Source organism: Balearica regulorum, chromosome 10, assembly GCF_011004875.1.
Source record: "Balearica regulorum gibbericeps isolate bBalReg1 chromosome 10, bBalReg1.pri, whole genome shotgun sequence".
Taxonomy (NCBI): domain Eukaryota; kingdom Metazoa; phylum Chordata; class Aves; order Gruiformes; family Gruidae; genus Balearica; species Balearica regulorum.
The window spans coordinates 18,426,985-18,447,834 of NC_046193.1; the positions used below are offsets into that span (position 1 = coordinate 18,426,985).

At 40.0% G+C, this 20,850-nt stretch overlaps 1 protein-coding gene across 1 annotated transcript in view; it reads right to left on the minus strand.

Annotated features, from left to right (window-relative positions):
* TAFA4 (TAFA chemokine like family member 4) overlaps positions 1 to 18,555 on the minus strand; it is a 49,203-nt gene extending 30,648 nt beyond the window's left edge. The window contains exons 1-2 of the mRNA XM_010308133.2: positions 18,476 to 18,555; positions 15,261 to 15,376 (exon numbers count right to left, since the gene is read on the minus strand). Coding sequence (XP_010306435.2) covers positions 15,261 to 15,376; positions 18,476 to 18,555 — 196 coding nt within the window. The remainder of the gene's footprint in view (positions 1 to 15,260; positions 15,377 to 18,475) is intronic.
* Between the last annotated feature and the right edge of the window lie 2,295 nt (positions 18,556 to 20,850).

Below are 20,850 nucleotides of genomic sequence, written 5' to 3' on the forward strand. Positions count from 1 at the left end.
GGATCTCAGCTTATACCATCACAACTTTCAAGTCTTCAAACCTACAAATTTTGTCGCAGTTAAAAGGGGAGTTCGGCAACTACCTTGCATACACATATTTGAAAAATCCTACTGGCTGCTAATCTGCAGTGATTGGTATCTAAGTATCTCATTAAATCTGGCTTTAAAAGCCCATATCTAGCTTGTTTCAGTACTTGGGAGCTCAGAATATAGATGAGTAGAGCAAAATGAGACTCTCATACTCTGCTATCTACTTAGCAGATAGCATAGATAACAGGGGGCCTCAGAATTGGTAAATGATAGCATAACATTTTCATTATCAACATCATTACTTGTGGATGATGAAGCAGAGGCAGTGACAACAATTTAAAGCCAACTCAAATTGTCAGAGTGCAGTCTACAGAGCAATTTATGACGAAGATAAATTTCTGATGCTGATAGGACTCTATTGCAAGACATCAATAGGCAAGAATTCCTCCAGCAAACCAAGGATAACGGGAGGGAAGCAGGGGGAAGTGGACTGACTCGGGACTAGGAGAGAGGAAAAGACAAAGCTTTCCTCAGCAGCTGCACAATCAGCACACTGCTTTGAGAGACTGTGAGATGCTGCTGAGACTGACTCTTGTTTCTCAATGTCCGTATTTTTCAGACCTTCATATTATTTCCTGTAAAATTACTGCAAGCAACATAAAATTATCATTTAATCCATAGCATCAAATCCCACTATACAGAGCTCTCCCAAACAGCAGCAGTGGTGTAGTAGTCAACAAAGAAGGGGATGATGCTTTCTCTTTGGTGTATGGGAGGAAGTAGGTAAACTGTGGACCAATAAACACCATTTACCAGCACTGACATTTAGCTACACCATCAGCAGGATGGAACAATCATAATTCACATTTCATCTGTTTGGACTACTAAGAACTTATCCACATCAGCCTAACTGTTTGATTATCTCGGGATTTGTATAGCAGTTAGAAAGATGGCACACATTGTCCTCCTCATACAGTTAACCTTCCTGAAAAGCAGGGATACAATCGGGACCCCTTTGCTCTCCAGCAAGTCCTGGGTGTTATAGGTAATATCCTGCTGGAGCCAGGCAAAACTTAGAGCTGCCCTGTGATTACTTACTATAGATTCTACCGGGCACCAAGTCAGCTTTCTACAGGCAATCTGCAAGCATATCTGCCCTTATTGTCTGCCATCTGTTCAGCTCTGCTCTGCCCAAACAAGACAGGAAGTCCAGGACCCTCTCAGTGCTTAATTTCAGAAGGATTAATTTAAGATTGTTATATTTTGTCAGTAAACAGATATCCTTGATTTCCTCTACACCAAAACACAAAAAGCTCATTCACCTTTTAAAAAAAATTAACTGTAGCATTAAAGCCCTGATAATTTGCACACCCATACAAACAATGCATAGACAAGACTTGCATAGCACATAACATGAAGAATAATCTCAGCCTTTGCACATTTCTGCCACGTCACTGCTTAACCGTGTTTTAAACTTTAACACTTGTTTGGACACGGGACAGTAGAACTAAATGAAAATGTACAATATATTATTTAATCTCTGATTCTAGCAAAGAGGGTGTGTAATCATTAGTGCAGACCTATTTATCTACCTCTCATTTCATCATTCAGTAATTTAAATGTGATTTTTGAATTTCAATTAGCTTATCAAACGCTCAGTGACATCATGAGATACTGCCTCCACTGAAAGTGATTTCTGCCTTTCTTCTTCCTTGAAGACTGTCATGTCCTGTTCACTCTACCAATCAGCCTGACATTATCTTCCTTTCACAGAGCAGATAGCTTAAGTCATCAGATTTATGCAAAAAATAACAAGTAGCTCTCATTGCCCCAGAGAGCACTTTGCAATTGGATGGTGTTCTTTATACACACTCTTATTGAAGCACAGTGTTTATCCTTGTGTATTTCATACTGTCTTCTTTTTATATTCGTCAATTCTTTGCTTAATGCTTTATTTACAGAATGTTATAAGATCAATGATTAAAAAAAAATACCACTTATTGATTTTCAAACAGATACAGAGAAAAGGTAAAGAGGAAGTGGAAAGACGGGTATTTAAGAACTCCATTAACACAAAATGGAATTAAGATCTGAAATACATACTCACATGCTCGTGTAGCTCATCTGTTAAAACACCAGCCTCTAAACACACCACAGCACCCAGATAACTCCAGTGATCAGCATCTTCCTTTCATGCTTCTCACCCTGTGTGGTATCTCCAATGTAGATCATAAGAACCTTTGCCTTCATTTAAGCCTGCAATGTCATTCTTCAATTAAGCAGTCACTCTAATAGTGTCTCACTGAAAACGGCTTATTGTTTTGTGGGAACCAGAATGTTACACATCTTGGTTCTGTCTTAGGACTTGACTGTATTTTTAAGGTTTTTACCACTGAGGTTGGCCAAACAGTCATGTGGAATGATACTGCCCATGTCCCTGGAGAAGCTCGGAGGTCTGCATGCCCTGAAGAGTGATGCTATCAACCAGTCATATCAATGTGGCAGTGACAGAGTGCTGTTGGTACCTCCTAAGATGGGTGCTACCCAAGCCTTCACAGCTGCTGCAGGACCAAAGCATAAGAGAGGCCCTGGCATTCTGGCTTTCTTTATAGTGAATGGAGAGAGAGTTTTGTCACCTAAATGTGACAGTCACTGCATCTCTCACAGGGGATCTGAGCAAGGAACAACTATTCTTCCTCCCCCTACTCCTCCTTCTCAGTCAGCTAGCATTGTTTGTGACATAGCAAGGAGCCGTTAGGTCATTACTGAAGGGGTGGTCACACCTCCTTCTCTGTCAGAGGTCAGTACACACTGCCTCTCAGCTCTAGTTACCTTAGTGTTACCTGTGCTTCCCACTGGCTTCCGCATGAAACGAGAAACAGCCTCTTGGTATGCAATGACTGTATTATCACCTCACTCACCTGAGACAGAAGGACCCCACTTCTTCTCTCCCCCATCCCCACAGGCAAGTAGCAAACCAGTTCTTAGTGAACATGCTAATATGAGAGCAGTGGCAGGTAGCAATATCCATTGTCTTGTTACAACCATCTGCTGAGGGCGCCACAGAACAGACATCTTTCCATTGCTCGTCCCCTGACTGAATTTATCATTTCACAACATGCAGTTTTTCCTTGGTCAAGGAATGACCTTGCTAATACTGTTTATTATTTAATAGATCTCAGACTGAAAGCCCATGTCATACTCTATTAAAAAAAAAATACAGTGAGAAAAACTTAGTAACTGCAAGAATAAAGCATTTAGCATTCAACACAAAATGTTAATAATTTTAAAATGCCATTTCTTTGCATGGCCTTTTGACCAACTCAGCTAATGGACTCTGGTCTAGGAAATATTGGAAATAAGTTTGGGAAGGAGCTTACTGGTCACTTATCAGCTTTGATAGGCATATAACTTTGCTGTAGCTGGCCAGCACTGTGCAATGATGGTATTTAAGTGCTGCTCTGTGGTGTTTGCATAAATAGTAGCCCAGCCGCCAAGTCCCAGGCAAGGCAATCTAAATATAACCTCTGGCACTGTTCTGCAACAGAGTCCAATTTGTTCCCAAGACCTGGAAGCATTCACCGTGCACACATGTGTATTTCAGCCCCCCATCTGTTAAATGAGAATAATCACACTTAATTTGTAAAGCACTTCATGTTCTACTGACAAACACCTTATATTGCTTTGATTTCAGTGAGTCTGGCTGCCAGAGTAGAGTTACTCCAGCATATCACTGTTTATTTAGACCGAAGCACCTGGGGCAAAGACCTTCTCTTTTGTTGAGAGGCAAAGAGAATGCTGGATCACCTTTATCCCTCTGGTAAACTGGTCATGCTGCAGCCATAGTTCTTTTTAATGCCGTTTTCATGCAGTTCTTGCTACAGCTGAAAGAAAACTGAAAACGATTTAAAAAAAAATCCACACACCAAAAAAACTACTCAGGCCTTGGTTCTGATCCAGAATTCAGTTAATCCAAATCCCTTGATACTGGGGAAGGGTCAGGAAAATGCTCTCCATAGTCACTGTTGGATTAGATTTGTTCCCCCTGAAGAGGACATGTTTTCAGAGTAAACTCTCTTTTTTTTCTAGCTTGGCACAAACTACCATGTGATACAGTCTGATAAAAGGATGTTTCTTTATATTAGCATAGCAGACTTATTTGTCAGTTGTAGACTAATTATCTTGGCTCCTTCTTTGGGGACTGTGTCTTCCCTTGCAGTAAATTGCATTTTGCTGAGGGCAGCAATTTTATTCCATTTCTAAAGAATGTTGACACAAAGTTGTAGGTTTTTTGTATTTCCAGTAAAAATGCTGTGTGGTAGGGGAGGGGGAGAAAAATATCACATCTGCCACAGTATTTCCAAATGAAATGGCAAACTAGTGCTTTTTCCTATGTAGTTCAAACAACAACAAAAAAAAATGAGCATAGGGGTCTCATAGTAAAATCCACCGTGTTGTTCCTTCCCTACTTCTGAAACCTTGGAAGTAGAACAAAATCTGAAAAACTACCTCAGTGCAAGTAAATTATTAAACTCTATTACGAGTGGGCACTCCCAAACCCAGGCAACTCATTTGGACACACAATCAAGCGTCAGTCCTAAAAGGCAACTTCCAGTGCAATTAGGCTTCCTTTTAAGCAAGATGCATTTAGAAACACTGAAAATAAAAATATTAGTTACATTTTAGTAACTCAGTGACTTAACAGTGTTAACTTCAGAGCGCACCTAGAGAACAGTGGGGACCTCTTTCTACGTTCTAACCATTTTAGATGAGGAATTTCAGTTGATTTTGTTTGGGGTTTTTTTGTTTTGGTGTGGGTTTTTTTGCAGTTGGAGGAATACCAACATCTGCTGAAAGGACTCAATAGACAGAAATCATTAGCATATCCACAATTTGGGCCAGACACTCATATTGTTAGAGTGATTTATGCCAACTGACATAATTTGCACATTTTTCAAATTATACTCTGACTTGATTTTCATACTTTCAGTAAATTATATTTTCTAAAGACAATCTAAGAATACAAGAATACTTAGGAGTAGCAACAAACATCAGTGACAATATACAGTCTAAGATCTTTCTGTTTGATCTTCTCTGAAAAGAGCATCTCCTCAAAATGGTAAGTCAGAAAAGGACAGGCACCATTCCTTTGGGTGACCAGTTATTTATTGTGCCTCATTTAAAAAGAAAAAAAAAAAAAAAGGAGGGGGGGTGCAGAGTGTTTGCACAGTTATTGCTTATTCATGAAATGCAATAATCTGGTTCTACAACTTCCAGTACCTCAATATACTTTTTATTATATCACCAGACTGTGCAAATGACATCATTGAGACAAGGGGAGGGAACGTGTCAGAAAGTTTTGATACTTTCAAATTGTATGGCACGTAGGATAGTGTAAAAAAGCTGTAAATATGTGTTTATAGGAAAACAGATATTTCCATGCTCTTTTTCAAGAGATTTTGTCTTTGATGTGCTGTGCATCAGACTAGGAAGAGGACTGGATCCTATCAGGTACCTTACCAAGGTCAGAGCTATGAATGAGGGAGTTGCATGCTGTTCTTCTCCCCCCTTTTGCACTGTTTGTTGCTGAAAGACATTTGTGCTCTAACCAAGTACACTAATGCCCCCTTAGAGCCTTTGAACACCCTCCTCATGTGCTGTCCAGTGACAATCCAGAGGCAGCATGAAGGAGGAAGCTCAACATGCTATCAACTTCTATTTCCTGCTGTGTAGAAGGAAACCTCTCAAGGGAAAAGGGGGCTATAGAAGAAAGGATATAGTCAGCACAAGAGATACTCTAAGCTTTTTCATCCAACCTGAAAATAAGATGCATAGGAAAGACTACCTTGATACATTTAAATTTTTGCTTCACAATTGCTTATAATTTCATTTTTGCTACCAGGCATCAACAGCAAACGTGAAACTAAAGTCAGCTACATGCAACACACTACAAACACCTGGTAACACAATCATGATCTGTTACACACAGATCCTGCCATTCCACCCCAGGAGTGTAACACCAAGCTAATTTGTAGCAATTTGTCTCTGAAAAACAGACAGTAAAAGAAATCAGTTTATTCCAAAATATTCACTGCATCTTAGGATGCTACTACAAGGAAGCACAGGTGTAAAACTAATGGAAGAACTGAAATCAGGAAGATGCAAGCAGTAAACAATGCTAATAGAAACCCTGCTTCACACTTATCTGGTCATTATTTCTTAAAACAACAAATCAAAAGAATAGTGACCATTGCTGGACTGCAAGGCACATGGATGATGTCCATCAGGGAAACAAAAGTGGAAATAAAGAAAGAGAAAATAAATAAAGGCAGGTCAAACACTAAGCAATAGAACTGTTGATCCTACAATTTTCCACTCATAACTTCTGTCATTTGTAGGATATCGTTAAAGATTGCTACCCTGGAAGATAATGAATGTCAGGTGTAGCCTCCACTCCTGTGCTGATGGATAGCATCTCCAGTCTGATAAGGAGAGATTACCCTGCTGAACCCTACACGACATCTTTAATCTCCTGATTTAGAATCCATTGTCCTCTACCAGTTGTCACTCTCCTGAAGGAATGCAAGAATGCTGCCAAACACTGAAAAACAGACAGCTGCACCGAAGGGCTATTGGCAGCAATCTGGGAGGTGCTCCACCAACAAAACACTTAAACGTTAGTTAAAAAAAAGTTCTATCTCCACGTTCTTCCATTATTAATTAAACATTTTCTGGTTTCCAAGAAGAAATGCTTGCTCAAACATGTCCTTGAAACCAGACACACTGACACTGTAAACTTTCAAACTAACATCGTGGAGCAGCTCTCTGTCAGGGAAAAATCCCATGCTTGGCATAAGAGCAGAGCTGAGCACTTCTTCATGCAGTCTGAGTGGACTGGGGTATGTTTAATGCTACAGTCAAGTATGACAACTAGTTTGCTGCTCTTAAATACAGGGTGAATATTTTGTACCCACCTACAGACAAAATCATGGGCAAATGGAAGCCAGCATGGAGGGTCAGCATGTCCTAGCCTGCTTCTGAACAACCCTTCACCTGGCAGCACAGACAAAACCAGACACTAAGTCTAAATCACCAAATCAACAGAAACTGCTATCCATTTCCACAGACTTTTATTCAAGCCCGTGCAGTCACTCATTTGGGATGAAACTCTCTGGTAGCACAAGGTCTTATAATTACATTAAAATTGGACTTTAAGTTTGGGACAGGCTCTGTGCTGCTATTACAATTAATGTAATTGCAAGGCTGTGACAATGCAGCCCCTGCAGTAAGCACAGACATGTCGATCAATAGCAGAACAGGCCCTAAAGCAATTTCCATCCCTCAAAATGGCAGTGATTTGCAAAACACTGAATGATGAATTCTGTAAGAAAGACTGGCTTAAACGTTAATAAAATCTTAACTATGAAGTCTAACTTTTCTGCTGGGACCAAAAACCACATGACCTATCCGGAGCAGGCTGGAAACTTAATCACAGAAGAATCACAAACTCCCCCTTCAGTGGGGTCAGGACTTCATCTTAGGCAGGTCTTATAATAATTTCAGAGCAAGGAATTCAATGCAAGTCCTTTACATTTCAATCTATTGCCTTCATCACTCACGCATCCATCCTCTCAAGGACTCCGCATGTTGGCCTCCATGTAAACCCAGAGCAGAGCCCCCGAGTAGAATGTGTTGCATTTTTTTGTTGCACCCAAATGAACACTGAGGACAAGATGCTTTCTATCCTATTTGTGGATTTTCATTTATCCAACCATTTCTTTCTCCCCACATTAGCACAAGCATACCCATTTGCAATATAATAATTTTTTATAATATAATCTACTTTTCCCAAACTTAGAACTTAAAAAAAGACAAAGAGCAAAGAAAGCTTTCTTGGTTAGAATTTTGGTCAATGGAATATCAACATTATCATTTATTGCAGATTGCAGCTATATAAAAAAATGTTACTGTCAATGTAAAATAAAGACAGTATTTTCACAAGCTTTCCCCAATGGCTTTTTTTGTGTTTTAACCTGGCAGGGAGCTAAAACAATCACACCACCATTCGCTCACCTCCCCCTCCACAGTGGGATGGGAGAGAGAATTGAAAAGGTAAAAATTGTGGGTCGAGATAAAGACAGTGTAATAGGACAGACAAGGAAGATAATAGTAATTACTAATAATAGAATATACAAAACAAGTGATGCACAGCACAATTGCTCACCACCCAGAGCTGATGCTCAGCTAGTTCCTGAGCCATGCCACCTCCCAGCCAACCCCCTAGTCATATACGGAGCATGATGTCAAATGGTATGGAATATCCTTTTGGCCAGTTTGGGTCAGCTGTCCTGGCCACATCCCCTCTCAGTTCCTTGGTTGCCCCCTGCCTTCTTCTTGGCAGTGCAATATGAGAAGCTGAGAAGTCCTTGACCGTTTGGTAACAACTAAAATATTAGTGTGATAGCAACATTATTCTCACCCTAAATCCAAAACACAGCACTATATCAGCTGCTGGGAAGAAATTTAACTATCCCAGCTGAGACCAGGACAGCTTTAAAATAAGGTCACTTCGATATTGTGGGAAAGAGCTTGGTTTCAGCCTCCTGCTCTACAGATTGATACACTGGACTTGGCCATTTGTGTGTTAAATGAGATTCAATCACCTTTTTGATACAGAACTCCCCCTGCCCCCGCCCCTTTGAAATACAATGAAATATGATACACAAAACCTGGTTTGTCTGTACATTCACTGGTTTGTCTGTAATTTTTTTCCCCCAACTCCTTCGGATATGCAAATCTTTTCATATATAATGTCATTCCGTGCAGTTAAAGTGCACATTCATGGAAAATTATATCAGAAGCTATGTTTTCACCCTGCAAAAGACTAAATTAACACTGAATTGCTCCTTACTGCTAACATAGCTATGCATCCAAATTGAAGACGTTGTCAAAATCTGTCATATATATTAAAAGTTCTCATTGTTATTTAAAGGGTGAAAAAACAAAGGAAAATAGAAAGTCTTTCTTCCTCCTTTTTCTTCTCAAAAATAAATATACCAGCAAACTTCACACAGTGAACTCTTTTGCTTTTTGTCTTAAAGGGAACATGCTGCTCAACTGAATTGCTTTCCCTACCTTCTTACTTGAAGAGATTACAGCCAGGGCTGTATATTGCAACTACCCTATATTTAGAAGCTGGATAATAAAACACATAAATAACACACTGAATAAAACATTAAGACATAAAATGAGTTAAATAGAACAAAAGGGCTAAAGCTTATTGTGCACTAACCACGTCTGACCCATTGAAATACAAAAAGACTCCTAACTTTAATTAGTAAAATGCACAGTTATGATTTAAATCACGAGAAAGCAAGCGCGGTGCCTGTGGGCGGCTGTACGCTGGAGCCCCGTTGGCGGCCTTGCAGGGCCCTCTGGCGGAACTGGGAACCATGCCCCTGGCAACCCGACAGCACCGCTAAGAAGAATGACACTCCAACCCAAAAACAAGGGGAGAAACAGAATCCTGGTTTTTCCCTTTTTCCTTGGAAGCTGCAATATTTGTAATACAAAGCTGCATTTTTCAGACCCACAGCCTTCACTTAAGTAGATGAAGTCCAGGAGCCTGTGCAAGAGAGGAATTTTTCCTCTGACTCCAATGTGGACAGGATTCTGTCCACAAGGTCCTTAAAGTTGTGAAAACCTGCAATTGATGTGGAACAATCCAGTCTGCTACCAGACCACCTGAAACTAAAAGCATGATCAAGAGGTATGAACAGGTCTGAATTCCAGCTGACAGTGACATTTCACATTCAGAATAAAAAAAAAAAAGACACACAGGAAAAAGAAAAAAAAGAAAAGCAGGCTCAGAGGGTCCTGCAGACCAAAACAATGTCTGATACATACCACTGCACATGAATTGCTATTTCATGCATAAAGGAGCAACGTTTTGCTGGAATGTTCCCAGGATCATTCATGCCCACCTGCCACTCAGCCCCTGAGTCCAGTCCAACAGCATCACTGAATCCCTTATTCATCCTTCAGCTGAACTGATTGAACAGATGTTCATTTCTTCTTCACCTGATGCCTGCTTTACTGATAACGCACCCCACGCTGGTAACTCATCAAGGTTTTACCTATCATAGGCTGCTATTCTTCTCTCACTACCTAATAGAGGGCAATGAAGCATGTACTTTCCCAGTGTGTTAGAGTGGTCGCTAGGTTGGGGGGAAATTCTTCCCCTTCTCCAGAGTACCAACTTCTCCTTGCTGTTCGGGACACAGAAAAGAATTATTAAACACCTAGTTCAACACATACCCTCTGTACTGCCTTCAGCAAGTCTGGTTTGCTGTCCGTCAAGGGTAGATCTCTGCATCAGGTCCATGTACATACAATACTTGCCACTACTAAATGACAGGAGCTTTGTTTCTGTGACAAACAAGTGACTTTGACCATCCCACTCATAGGTTAGACCAGCACTTCTTCAGAGAGCAATCAAAGAAGGACAAAAAGAAAAAAAAGAAAAAAAAAAAAAAAGACGACACAGGCGCATTCTGAAACAGATTGCTTTCCGTGAGCCATAGCGAGGGCAGTAAGGGAGCAGCAGCGAGGAGAGCCTTTGTCTTCTGCGTCAAGTGCACTGCTGCATTATTCACTCAGATTGGTCCTACACAAGCTGAGCCTTTCCATACATCTGTCTCTCCCTGTTCAAGCATCAATCAAAAGAAAACAAAGGAGAACACTCATGGAATCCCAGAAAATTATCTCAGGTTCCAGTTCAGGCCCTGCTCTGCAGAGTGTACAAAAGCAGCTTGTCTTTCATGTGTGATGGAAATTACTAGTCCTCTGAAAATCAACTAGGACAGAATTCTGGTTGCTGGGAATCATATCTAATATGCCAGGCAAACTACAAATTTTCAGCTGGATTTCACTAAGCAAAGGTGTAGAGTTTACAACAGCTCAGGCTGGTGATAATTCCCCCCTGAACCCACTTCCCAGTCTCTACAATCATGCAGATTTGCTTGCCACTGCTTTTTTTAACAAGACTTCTCCCATTTAACCTCTGACAATCCTGTTAATTAAATTGTCTGCAGTGAAACAAGGAATAAACTCCATGAAAAGAAGTTGCTGCTTATTCCTCCATTTGGCTAAAAGGCCAAGCTGGCCCAGTGCCCTCAAACACAGTGATTTATCCTTATGATCCTGCAGGTACGGTAAGCAAGCAAACCATTACGGTTACCACTGAAGTCTTCACTTGAAATCACAAATAAAAGAGAAAATGTGAACTGTGTAAGACAACTGAGAGACAAAATTGGCCCTGCTTTAAGCTACAGATGTTTATTAAATATATGGATTCCAGGCATGTTAATAATAACGGACTTACCAAAAATCTAGACCCTTCAGCAAGCAAAAGTAGGCTGGAAGCATTTTAGGTGAGCACGATCACATAAAAATAAAACACAGCAGCCTCAAAAAAGCCAAGCTGCACTGGTAATTCATGACAGAAACTGCTCAGCTGGCTATATCAATTAAATGGTCTACAAGTCCAGCCTCCATGTGAGGTGACTTGAGGAAGTGCCTTTTCAATGCTTCATCATTTTGGAATCCTGACTTACAGCAGTGAGGTGAAAACAAATCTTTTTTGTTACTAAGTGTATGTTGCTTCATTCAGCACAGCATGGATTCGATATTTATATCAGTATCAGTTAGGTACTCTGGGAGCCTGAATTACTGCCTAATTTTAAATTGCTATAGTCAGGTTGGTGCTTATGCTTCCCTCAGCTATTGTCAGTGCAAAAGACAAACTCTTCAGAAGGATAGTTCAGAGCAACAAAGTCAGACAAATATTCTGAAGTGTCTTCTCTACATAGATGTACAGGGAGCCTGCTGAAATAATCTGCATAAGCAGCATCTTCAGTGATCTAATGGTAATGAGAAGGAACATTTCTCCTCTACCTTTCGCCTAGTTAACTCTGCCAGTCAAAGCAATTACAGTGTTCAAATGAAAAACAGGTTGCGGCCTCCAAGCTGGGCTCAAGATCCACACTGCTTCAAAGCAATGGCAGGATTGGCATGCTAGAATGAACAGCCTCTTTCTCCAGTAACAGTTATTTGATGGTGGTGAGTATTTTTCAGAACAAAAGAAAGAACTAGTTCTGTCTTACAGTTTATTACAGTGAAGAGTCCCTTTTTGTCAAAGGGATTGCTCAATGGCATTCTCTTCCACTTTTCAGCAACAGGATAGTTATTGGGTCCTTAAAGATCTAGTCTCTGTTCCTATTTGAATATTGCAGAGACAGTTGTCGAATGTCATTCTTTCAGGCACCATCTAACATGATTAAAGGCAATAATTGTATTTTTCCAGATTAGGCTCCTTAAAAATAGCAATATTTTGAAAAGAAAAGAGAAAAAAGTCAATCCTCACTTTTCATCTTAAATTTTATTGTCTGCTCTTGGTTAATAAACTTTCTTAGCTTTAATGAGTAAGCATTTTTTCAAAAGTGACTACTGATGTCAAGCACATAGCTTGACACACTGATTTTCAGGAGCAGACACAGCATGTTCTTAAAAAGCAGCTCCTCCTAAAGTATCCCAGGCAAGGCACCCCATGCATCACAAACCGCATGTATTTCCCACGTGTCAGGTTACAGCTGCTTGACCTAAGGGACTCAGGGCAAAGACTTTGCTAAACTCAAAGCTTGAATTCATCCCTCTAATGTGCTGCAGGACATTTTACTTTGAAAAAATGTTAATGTTGCCTATTGACTGCAAAAATTTTATCTCAATTGCCATCTAAGAACAAGCTAATTTGTATTAAGCAAATGAGGCTAATTATTTGCTTTCTACAAAACAGGCTACACTAAAAGCTCTAAATTATTTGCTTTCCTGATGAACAAGATGTTGTCTTGCTCACATATCAGATTCCATCACATATCTGATCATAGAAGGTTGCTCTAGGTGTTGTATCAAACAGCAAAGATAAAACAAGGCCTGGAAACACAGGCCCCTTGAGGAGAGCCCTCAATCCCTCTAAATGCTCCATGGTGCCATGCATCATCCACGGGGAGCTGGAGAATCAAAAAATGGGGTGACTGTTTCATCTGCTTCATGGAATCATAAAGTGGGATGGGGGTCATTTCAGTGTACACATAAGAGAAACTCTGCAAAAATATGACACCATAGTCTAAAAGGTACATGAAGGCTCTAGGTTCAAGAGTGTCTATTTGAAAAAGAGCTCTCTAATCTGACCAAACTATTCATGAAGACCAGAACTTTTCTTTAACCTACCAGAGAAAGGACGGTATGCAAATCTGCTTAACACTCGAGCAGCTTGATTGTGTTTCACAGTACCTCTTTGATACAGGAGAAGGAATTCTTGGTGTCAATTAAAAGTATGCATTCAAGCATTCTGAAATGTTATGTTAAAAAGATTGTCATAATTTATGTAACACATAATGAGCATTCATCATACAAGCCCACAACACAGGATCACTACTGCCTTATTACAGGTATTTCTCTTAGGTGCACATGCAAAGTGCATCTTTAAAAGACAAGAATAACATTTCTTTTTACAAGACTCTTCCCTAAATGACAAAAGCTGCAGAAGGCTGTTCTCCAGGTTTTGCTGCATAGTCAGCTCTGAAATGCTCTGCTAAGCAGCAGTTGTTTACAGGAAAGGTCAAGAGGGCCTAATTAACTTGTCATTGTGCATAGACCCCCTTCCTCAGTGAACTGATTCAACTGGTTTCCATAACAGCTACCTGCAAAATGGTAATACCTATCATCCTCTAACACTGTATTCACTGGAATCACTTTATGGGCTTTTACTGTGACACGTCAGTTATTCCCCATAATCAGTGACTACGTTTTATGGCAAACACATACAAGTGCTCCACAGCATCTGGGAATGCAGAGCTGACAATGGGGAAAGGCAAGAAGGTGTTTTGTGTAGCTCTTAGATACACACACTGCTGATGCGCTGTGAGCACGTAGACAGACGCAGCAGCTATATGCAGGTCACAGTCAGACCTGCTTGCCAGGACTGAAGAGATTTTGGCGAGCACATGAGGAGCCTTCAGCTCCCACCTAGACATTCACCAGAAGCAGCCAGGAAAGAGATCAATAGGTCGTCTCATCTGAAGGATGGAGCCTCTAACAAATGCATCCCCACTTCCTAGCGCTGAGCTGAAGTGAATGCTAACGTTAGACCTAGACCCACAAGAGTCTGGCTCAGAGCTAAGAACATTACATATGGATTTAAGGCATTACACCTAATTTAAGATTGAAACTACATCACAAATAGCAACACTTGCAGAAATCTCCAAGTCAGCATGAAGCCATATTGAGAATGCAGTCATCTCATCATGGTGTTGCAGCCAGGGTTCTGACCTCTCCTAAAAAGCAAAGCTCACATGTGATATTTTGTTAACTTTCCTCTCTCTCTCTCCCCTGATACCAAAGGTGACACAAGGCTAACTCAGCTAAGCAGATCTAGGACTTGCAACGATATCTTTGCATTAGCATATCTGTATTTCTTCCTGCTTTCAAGCTGATGTGTCTGCATGATCCCAGCATCAAGATGTAGCTTTAAAGATCCAGTCTGGCATCTTTTCATGAAACCAACCCAGCTTGTTTTGAGGTATTTCTGTCATTTACAATCAGATACTACATTGTGCCTGATAGATATACCCTACTAGCATAGTGCATCCTCTAAACTGCCGTATCTTTCTGTTTTCCTCACTATACAGGTTAGGAAAAGAAAGAACATACTACAAGCTGAACTAAACCACAGTTCAGTATTTGTGTTAGTTAGTGAAAGAACTGGCTAACATAAGTCTGAGGGCTTTGATCTATTGCCCACCAAAGCCAATGATACCGTTGTAAAGTCTCTTGATAACAACTGGATTAAGAGGGAGAAGATAATGATACATTTCAGAGTATCTTTGGATAAGGATAAAACAAAAGGACACAAGCAAATCCTGAAGTAATGTCATAAAGTCACTCAAAAAACTATCTGGTGAGCTTCAGTATATAAAATCACTAGAGAAAAACCATGAAAATTTACAATAACTCATTTTTTCTTGTTGCTGTTGTATTTTTAACCCATTGCACTGATTATAACATGCTGTCAACAGCCTCATCAATTATCCATTGCTAAAAAGTGGGCTCTAACATTCTGCAAGTGGTATTAATTAGTCTCAGTAGCACATAATGAGTTTAAAAGCTCCTACCTGTGTGCCCCCGGGGATGGTGGCTAGAGGCGGACAACAATTTACAGCAGACCATTAACACATAGACCAGAAAGAGCCAGTCAGATAGAAGCATTGATTTGGCACAGAATCTCATCCTGGAGGCAGAAAAGGAAACAGGTGAGCAAAAGAACAATGTGCATAGGGAATAAACATAAAAATTATGTGGGGAAGGAAAAGCTGAAAAGATGCTGAAGAATAACTGATATGGCTTATTACAAGGCAACACAGACAAAAATCATATTTGTGGTTTGGTTGGGATCAATTCTTTGTTAAGCATGTTCTATAATTAGAAACAATGCAATGGCTATCATGCATCATATTACCCACAAACACATATTTATAATAACACATTATCAGTGCCATACATTTCCATGAATCTGAGACAAGAGGTTGGTTTGGGGGTTTTTTTTGGATTAAGATCCATCCACACTCAAATTTAAATCTACACATTTATAAGTCGTGCTGCTGGTTTTAAACTGCACCTGCCTCAAAATCATGGAAACATCACAGAAAAAAGTCTTTTTTTCTTAAAACTTCTCAGGACATATTTGCTAAAGCTACCAACTCCCATGTAACCATGCACGTGAATTGGCTGGATCTCCCAAGGACACAACATCTGTTAGCCTTCCTGGAGATCAATAAATTTGCTGAGGGTTGAACCCTCATGAAACCAGCACCTCAGTCAAACATGCGAGGACTGACTGCTCTGCCAGGGTATGAGAAACTGCATTTCACAACATGCTTGTTCTAAAGAAGGTGGATGTTGTTAGTCTTATTCATGTTAGTGTTAGAAATAAGACCACAAATCCTCAGTAATTTTGCTGTGAATATCTACAATTAAATCCCTCAATAGTTTATGTTATGCCATTCATCATATAGAAAGGTAATCTAATAATTTTCTTAAACTCAGTTATGATGATTTATTACTCATGTGATACATAAATGGGCATTATGCACTTGAACCCTTAGATATGTTCCACACTTCCAGCAAATGCTGTAAGCAGGCATACATCAAATTAATTAGAGGCAATTTATAGATTTGCATAAATTGAACTAAATACTGCCTTCATAGCAGTGACGTTAGTCTACAGTTAATCAGCATGCTGGGATTTGGGCAAGCCTGTCATAAGCATGCTTATTTGTACCAAAAAGTCCTTTGTGAACTTCTTTCCCCTGCAGATTCCAATTCTGATCCTTCCAAGTATTTTCTAAATAATTTGTTTATCTGTATATTTTTAAAATAACTGAGACTGTTCAGCTAATCCAATATTCAAGTACTGAATAGACTGATAGTTTAAAAAACAAACCTCATGCCTTAGACAGCTCTACTGTCAAAGCCAGGTGAAGCACTTCTGTTTTAAATTTGATAACCATCTACAAATGAAACTAAAACAGATCCCACATTCTCTCATTTAAAAGTACTTGCATATTTTTTCCTTTCACACATCACAAAATAATTTCATTCTTCCATTGTGTATGAATGGGAATGTTGATAAAGCTCAAACAAATTACAAATGGCCTTATTAATATCAAAAGTTAAGACACCAAAAGCCTGTTGTATGTAAATACAGTTTAGCAAACATCATTTTACACTTTAGAAAAAAAAAAATACATTGGTGAAAAAACCAGCACCTTCAGCTGTCCTTGTAGACTTTAGTCCAGCCTACAAACACTTTAAAAAGCTACACAAATACTTCTAAAAAATAATGCACCATGTCTACAGATTTAAGGAAAAAAAAAATAAAAACATTTAAATAAGCCACATTTTAAGGACTGACTTGGCAAAAAGGTACCTTTCCTTGCGTTAAGAAGGTGCTCTGTTTTGAGCCCAATACGTTGCCACCCAGAATGCAAATGAACCAGTACAGGAAGAAACACACTGAGGTTCTTTTGCAGCAGTATCAAGGAGTCTTCTGCAAGCGTGAATCAAGCCCAGAAGATAAAGACATCACTGGTCCTTGCCTACCCTACAAGCATCCTCTTATGGAGCACTCCCAGGCTAATTCAGAGCAGCTACACTTCAGCTAATAAGCATGGACCTAATTCACCTCTTGCACCCAGCTGAACCACATAATGCTACTGCAGCTAATGGGATTGAGTCACTGTGAAACCAGCATAAATGTTATTATTGCTGTTGATCCAATATTAGCCTAAGGAAACTGTCCAGTAGGCTGTGAAATCAACCTACCATTTCAGATTTTAGTCACCTAAGTCTTCCCCAGGTAACTGAACGTCATTTTCTTGAGGAGAGAGCTGAATTTAATCTTAGTTTTCTTGCTCTTGCAATGAGAAATACAGAGTTTACACTTCATCCACCAGTTACCACTAAAGAGGAAGTCATCATCTGCTCGTCTTGCAATACCATCCCTCTGTTGCTCTAAATACAAACACAGGAATCTGATCAAAGTATCAATGGAGACCCCAGCTCTGGTGTCACTCTGTAGTATCATAATGAAGACAGAGACCCTCCTTCAGGTTTCCTGAGGTGTGACTGAAAGCAGGATTTAACCCTTGGAATCAAATACTACAGATCAGACATTTTAAGCATGCCCTTTCTGGTGTGAGTTGATGGAAGGTAGAGGTCTTTAGTCCCAAATCATGCACTGCCTGCTCAACAGCTGCTATTCCAGCACGTAAATGAACCCAGGTGTTCCCACCATTCCCAGTGCAGGAACAAAGCTGGTCTCAGTGGAAGTGGTTGTGTGCTTACCTAATTTCAAAACTTTCCCAGATTATGAGTTTGATTGTTTTGAAGCCTGATGTTAGACAGGGAATGTGAAACCAGGTTTCATCAGGTTAACAGGGTAACCCTACCCCTTTGTAAGTATATTCAAGTCCAGGAATAAGTGTATCACTACACAGCATCAACTTAGTTATGTCCAAACTGAAAGGCTGCTAAAAGCATCCAGTGCTATTAAAATGATACAACATTTGCAGACTTTAGTCTGCCTTGCAGGTAGACAGGACACAAGTCTTCAGCCCACTAATATAAATACAAGGGGATCTTTAAAAAGGCAGGGAAAAAATTAAATTTGGCAGACAGATGCAGCAAGGGGTGCTGAGCCCTTCAGTGTCAGTGTGCTGCTGCTTTCAGAAATGTCAAGCCTTCATTCTCTGTTGGATTCAAGTGGATATTGTTGCTAACCAGAACAGCAAATCTTCAGTGTCATTTGAAAGATAAAAAGTGCTCTTACCTTGGGGACTTTGCAAGAATTTTGTTCCAGTCAAACACAATTATTTCAGTGTGTTTTTCATAGTTATTCCAGATTCCCATTTGCGGCAGCAAATAAGCCTTTCTGCATTTCAGAATTTTTCCTTCACTTTGGGGACCTAGAAAGAAAGCCATATTACACTGCAATTAACGTCTGGAATGGTGCTGTGAAATAGATCTTCATTACCAAAAACATTGTTTCACAGTGCCATCTACAGTGCAATCCAAGGCAAAAGACAGCAGTCATATTGCTCTTTTCACTTATTTCCAAGAACACAGACAAACTGTGATGATGCAGCTCTGAAATATCACTACATCAACTAAATGCAGAGTTCGCTATACTAGAAATTACAAACATAATGTGCGCAGGTCACTACGTCCTTACAACCCTGTCACCCAACCACTGTGAAAGCTGTAAGGGCTAAGACTCCACCATAGTGCAAACAGATTTCCACATGATTACCTGAAACCTCCAACAGTTTGAACCAGACATTATTAAAGAAAGGTGGAAAATCTTTGTCTTCAAAAGATTTGGCCAAGGCCCTTGGAGTGTGGCTGCCTCAGGAGCAGAGGGTCTATAGGGTTGCATCCACAGGATCGTGTCTGTGCAATCAATGCATTACAGCACCCTCTGACACTTCTGTCTCTCCTTGCTCCCAGCATCACATCTCACACCCAGCCCAGAAGCTACACTTTGAAATCACTATATAGAGACACTTTTGCAGCAGTACTGACACACGTTCCACAGAATAATGAGCTCAAACACTCCATTTCATAGACATTCAAGTCTCTTTAGTTTTATTGTTTATGTTTGTTCTCTCACTTCTATCCCTAGGCTCAACTTGACCTTCTGCTATTGAAAACACAACACAGTGCAATTTGTGAGAGTAATAATAATGTGATCTTCACCTACAGAGTGAGCACAATAACCTTTTCTCATCTTCTCCCACCACTCCATTTCACTTTTCTTTTGATCAATTAGATATTTGCTTTAAAAAAAAAACAAAATTACACTACCACATTGGAGGGCAAAGGATCTCTGGGGTCATAAAAGCACACAGGCAGACACCTTTCAGAAGCTTAGGACCGGAAAGCCTCTGGCTTGAAACACTCAGTTCCTTTCTGTTCAGAACACCAGGAGAAAATAGAGTAATCGCTGGAATTAAAGAGGTACCAGGCCAGCAATCTATAATTAATCACATTTTACTGTCTTCACTTTCTAATGTGAGACAAAAATCACAACACAGCAGTTCTAAGCAAAACAAAATGTGGGCAAAGAGATGTCTTAAGACAAAGCACTACCATCCTGTATTAATCCTTTCTTCCATAAATGCACATTAAAAAAAAAAAAAAAAAATCAGCGTGCTTCAAAAGGCCTATTGAGAAAAAGCAAAAAAACAGGCTTTCCAATATAATATTGAATGGCTGAAATGGTTATGTGGTACATTTTTACCCATTTCATAGTAGGACAGATAGAGAAATATATTCTTACAGTGCTCTTGTAGAAATCAATATTGCAATGTACTAACTTGGGTTTTAGTGCTTATCTGTTCCATAATTTTTATTAGAGAGGAAAAAAAAAATCTGTGCAGATGCATCTACAGCTAAATAGTAACTTTAGTGAAACCTGTTCTGTAAACACACATTAAACACTGGTAAAAGACAAAGAAGTATTGATTATTCTAACTCATTCCAATTAAATGGATATAGCAAAAGCAGCAGATGATACAGCCACCAGCATATCTTGGGGTTTTCTGATGCCTTCCAGGCAGTGATATTTCATAAGAAAATAGGGTTGAGGGGAGTGTAAGGCAAACTTCTAAAATGCAATCTTCAGTCTGAGATTCAGCTGGTTTATGTCAATAAAGGAGGCTGATCAGAACAGAAGCAAGAGGCTCACCTTGTTAATAACGGTAAAAGGAATTCCAGGTTTCTTATGGCAAAATCGTGTTTTGTGCTTATTTTGTGATGGGTGGTTTTGCTGCTGCTCCCCGCCTCGTCTCAGGGCGCAGCATTACTTTGGAAAGCAGAGCTGCACAAACAAGCAAATCACTCCTGACCTCCTGCACCAGGAGCTCTGCTGGGGCAGCATGGCCTGTGAGGGCAGCTGCTCCCACAAGCGGGCACCAGCCATCTGTGAGAGCCAACTGAGCGCCGCTTTGAACAAAATAAAAATCAGCGGCACCTCCCGAGAGGTGACAATATGTCTGACAACAGCTGGAATTTTGTGGATGAAGTCCTCGACTTCAGTGCAGTAGGGTTAATTTACACAAGAGGGATTTGAATAGAAGTTACTCAAGGAAAGCAATCTTACGAAGAAAGGGGCATTTTTATACAACAAGCTCTAGGCAGGAGGCA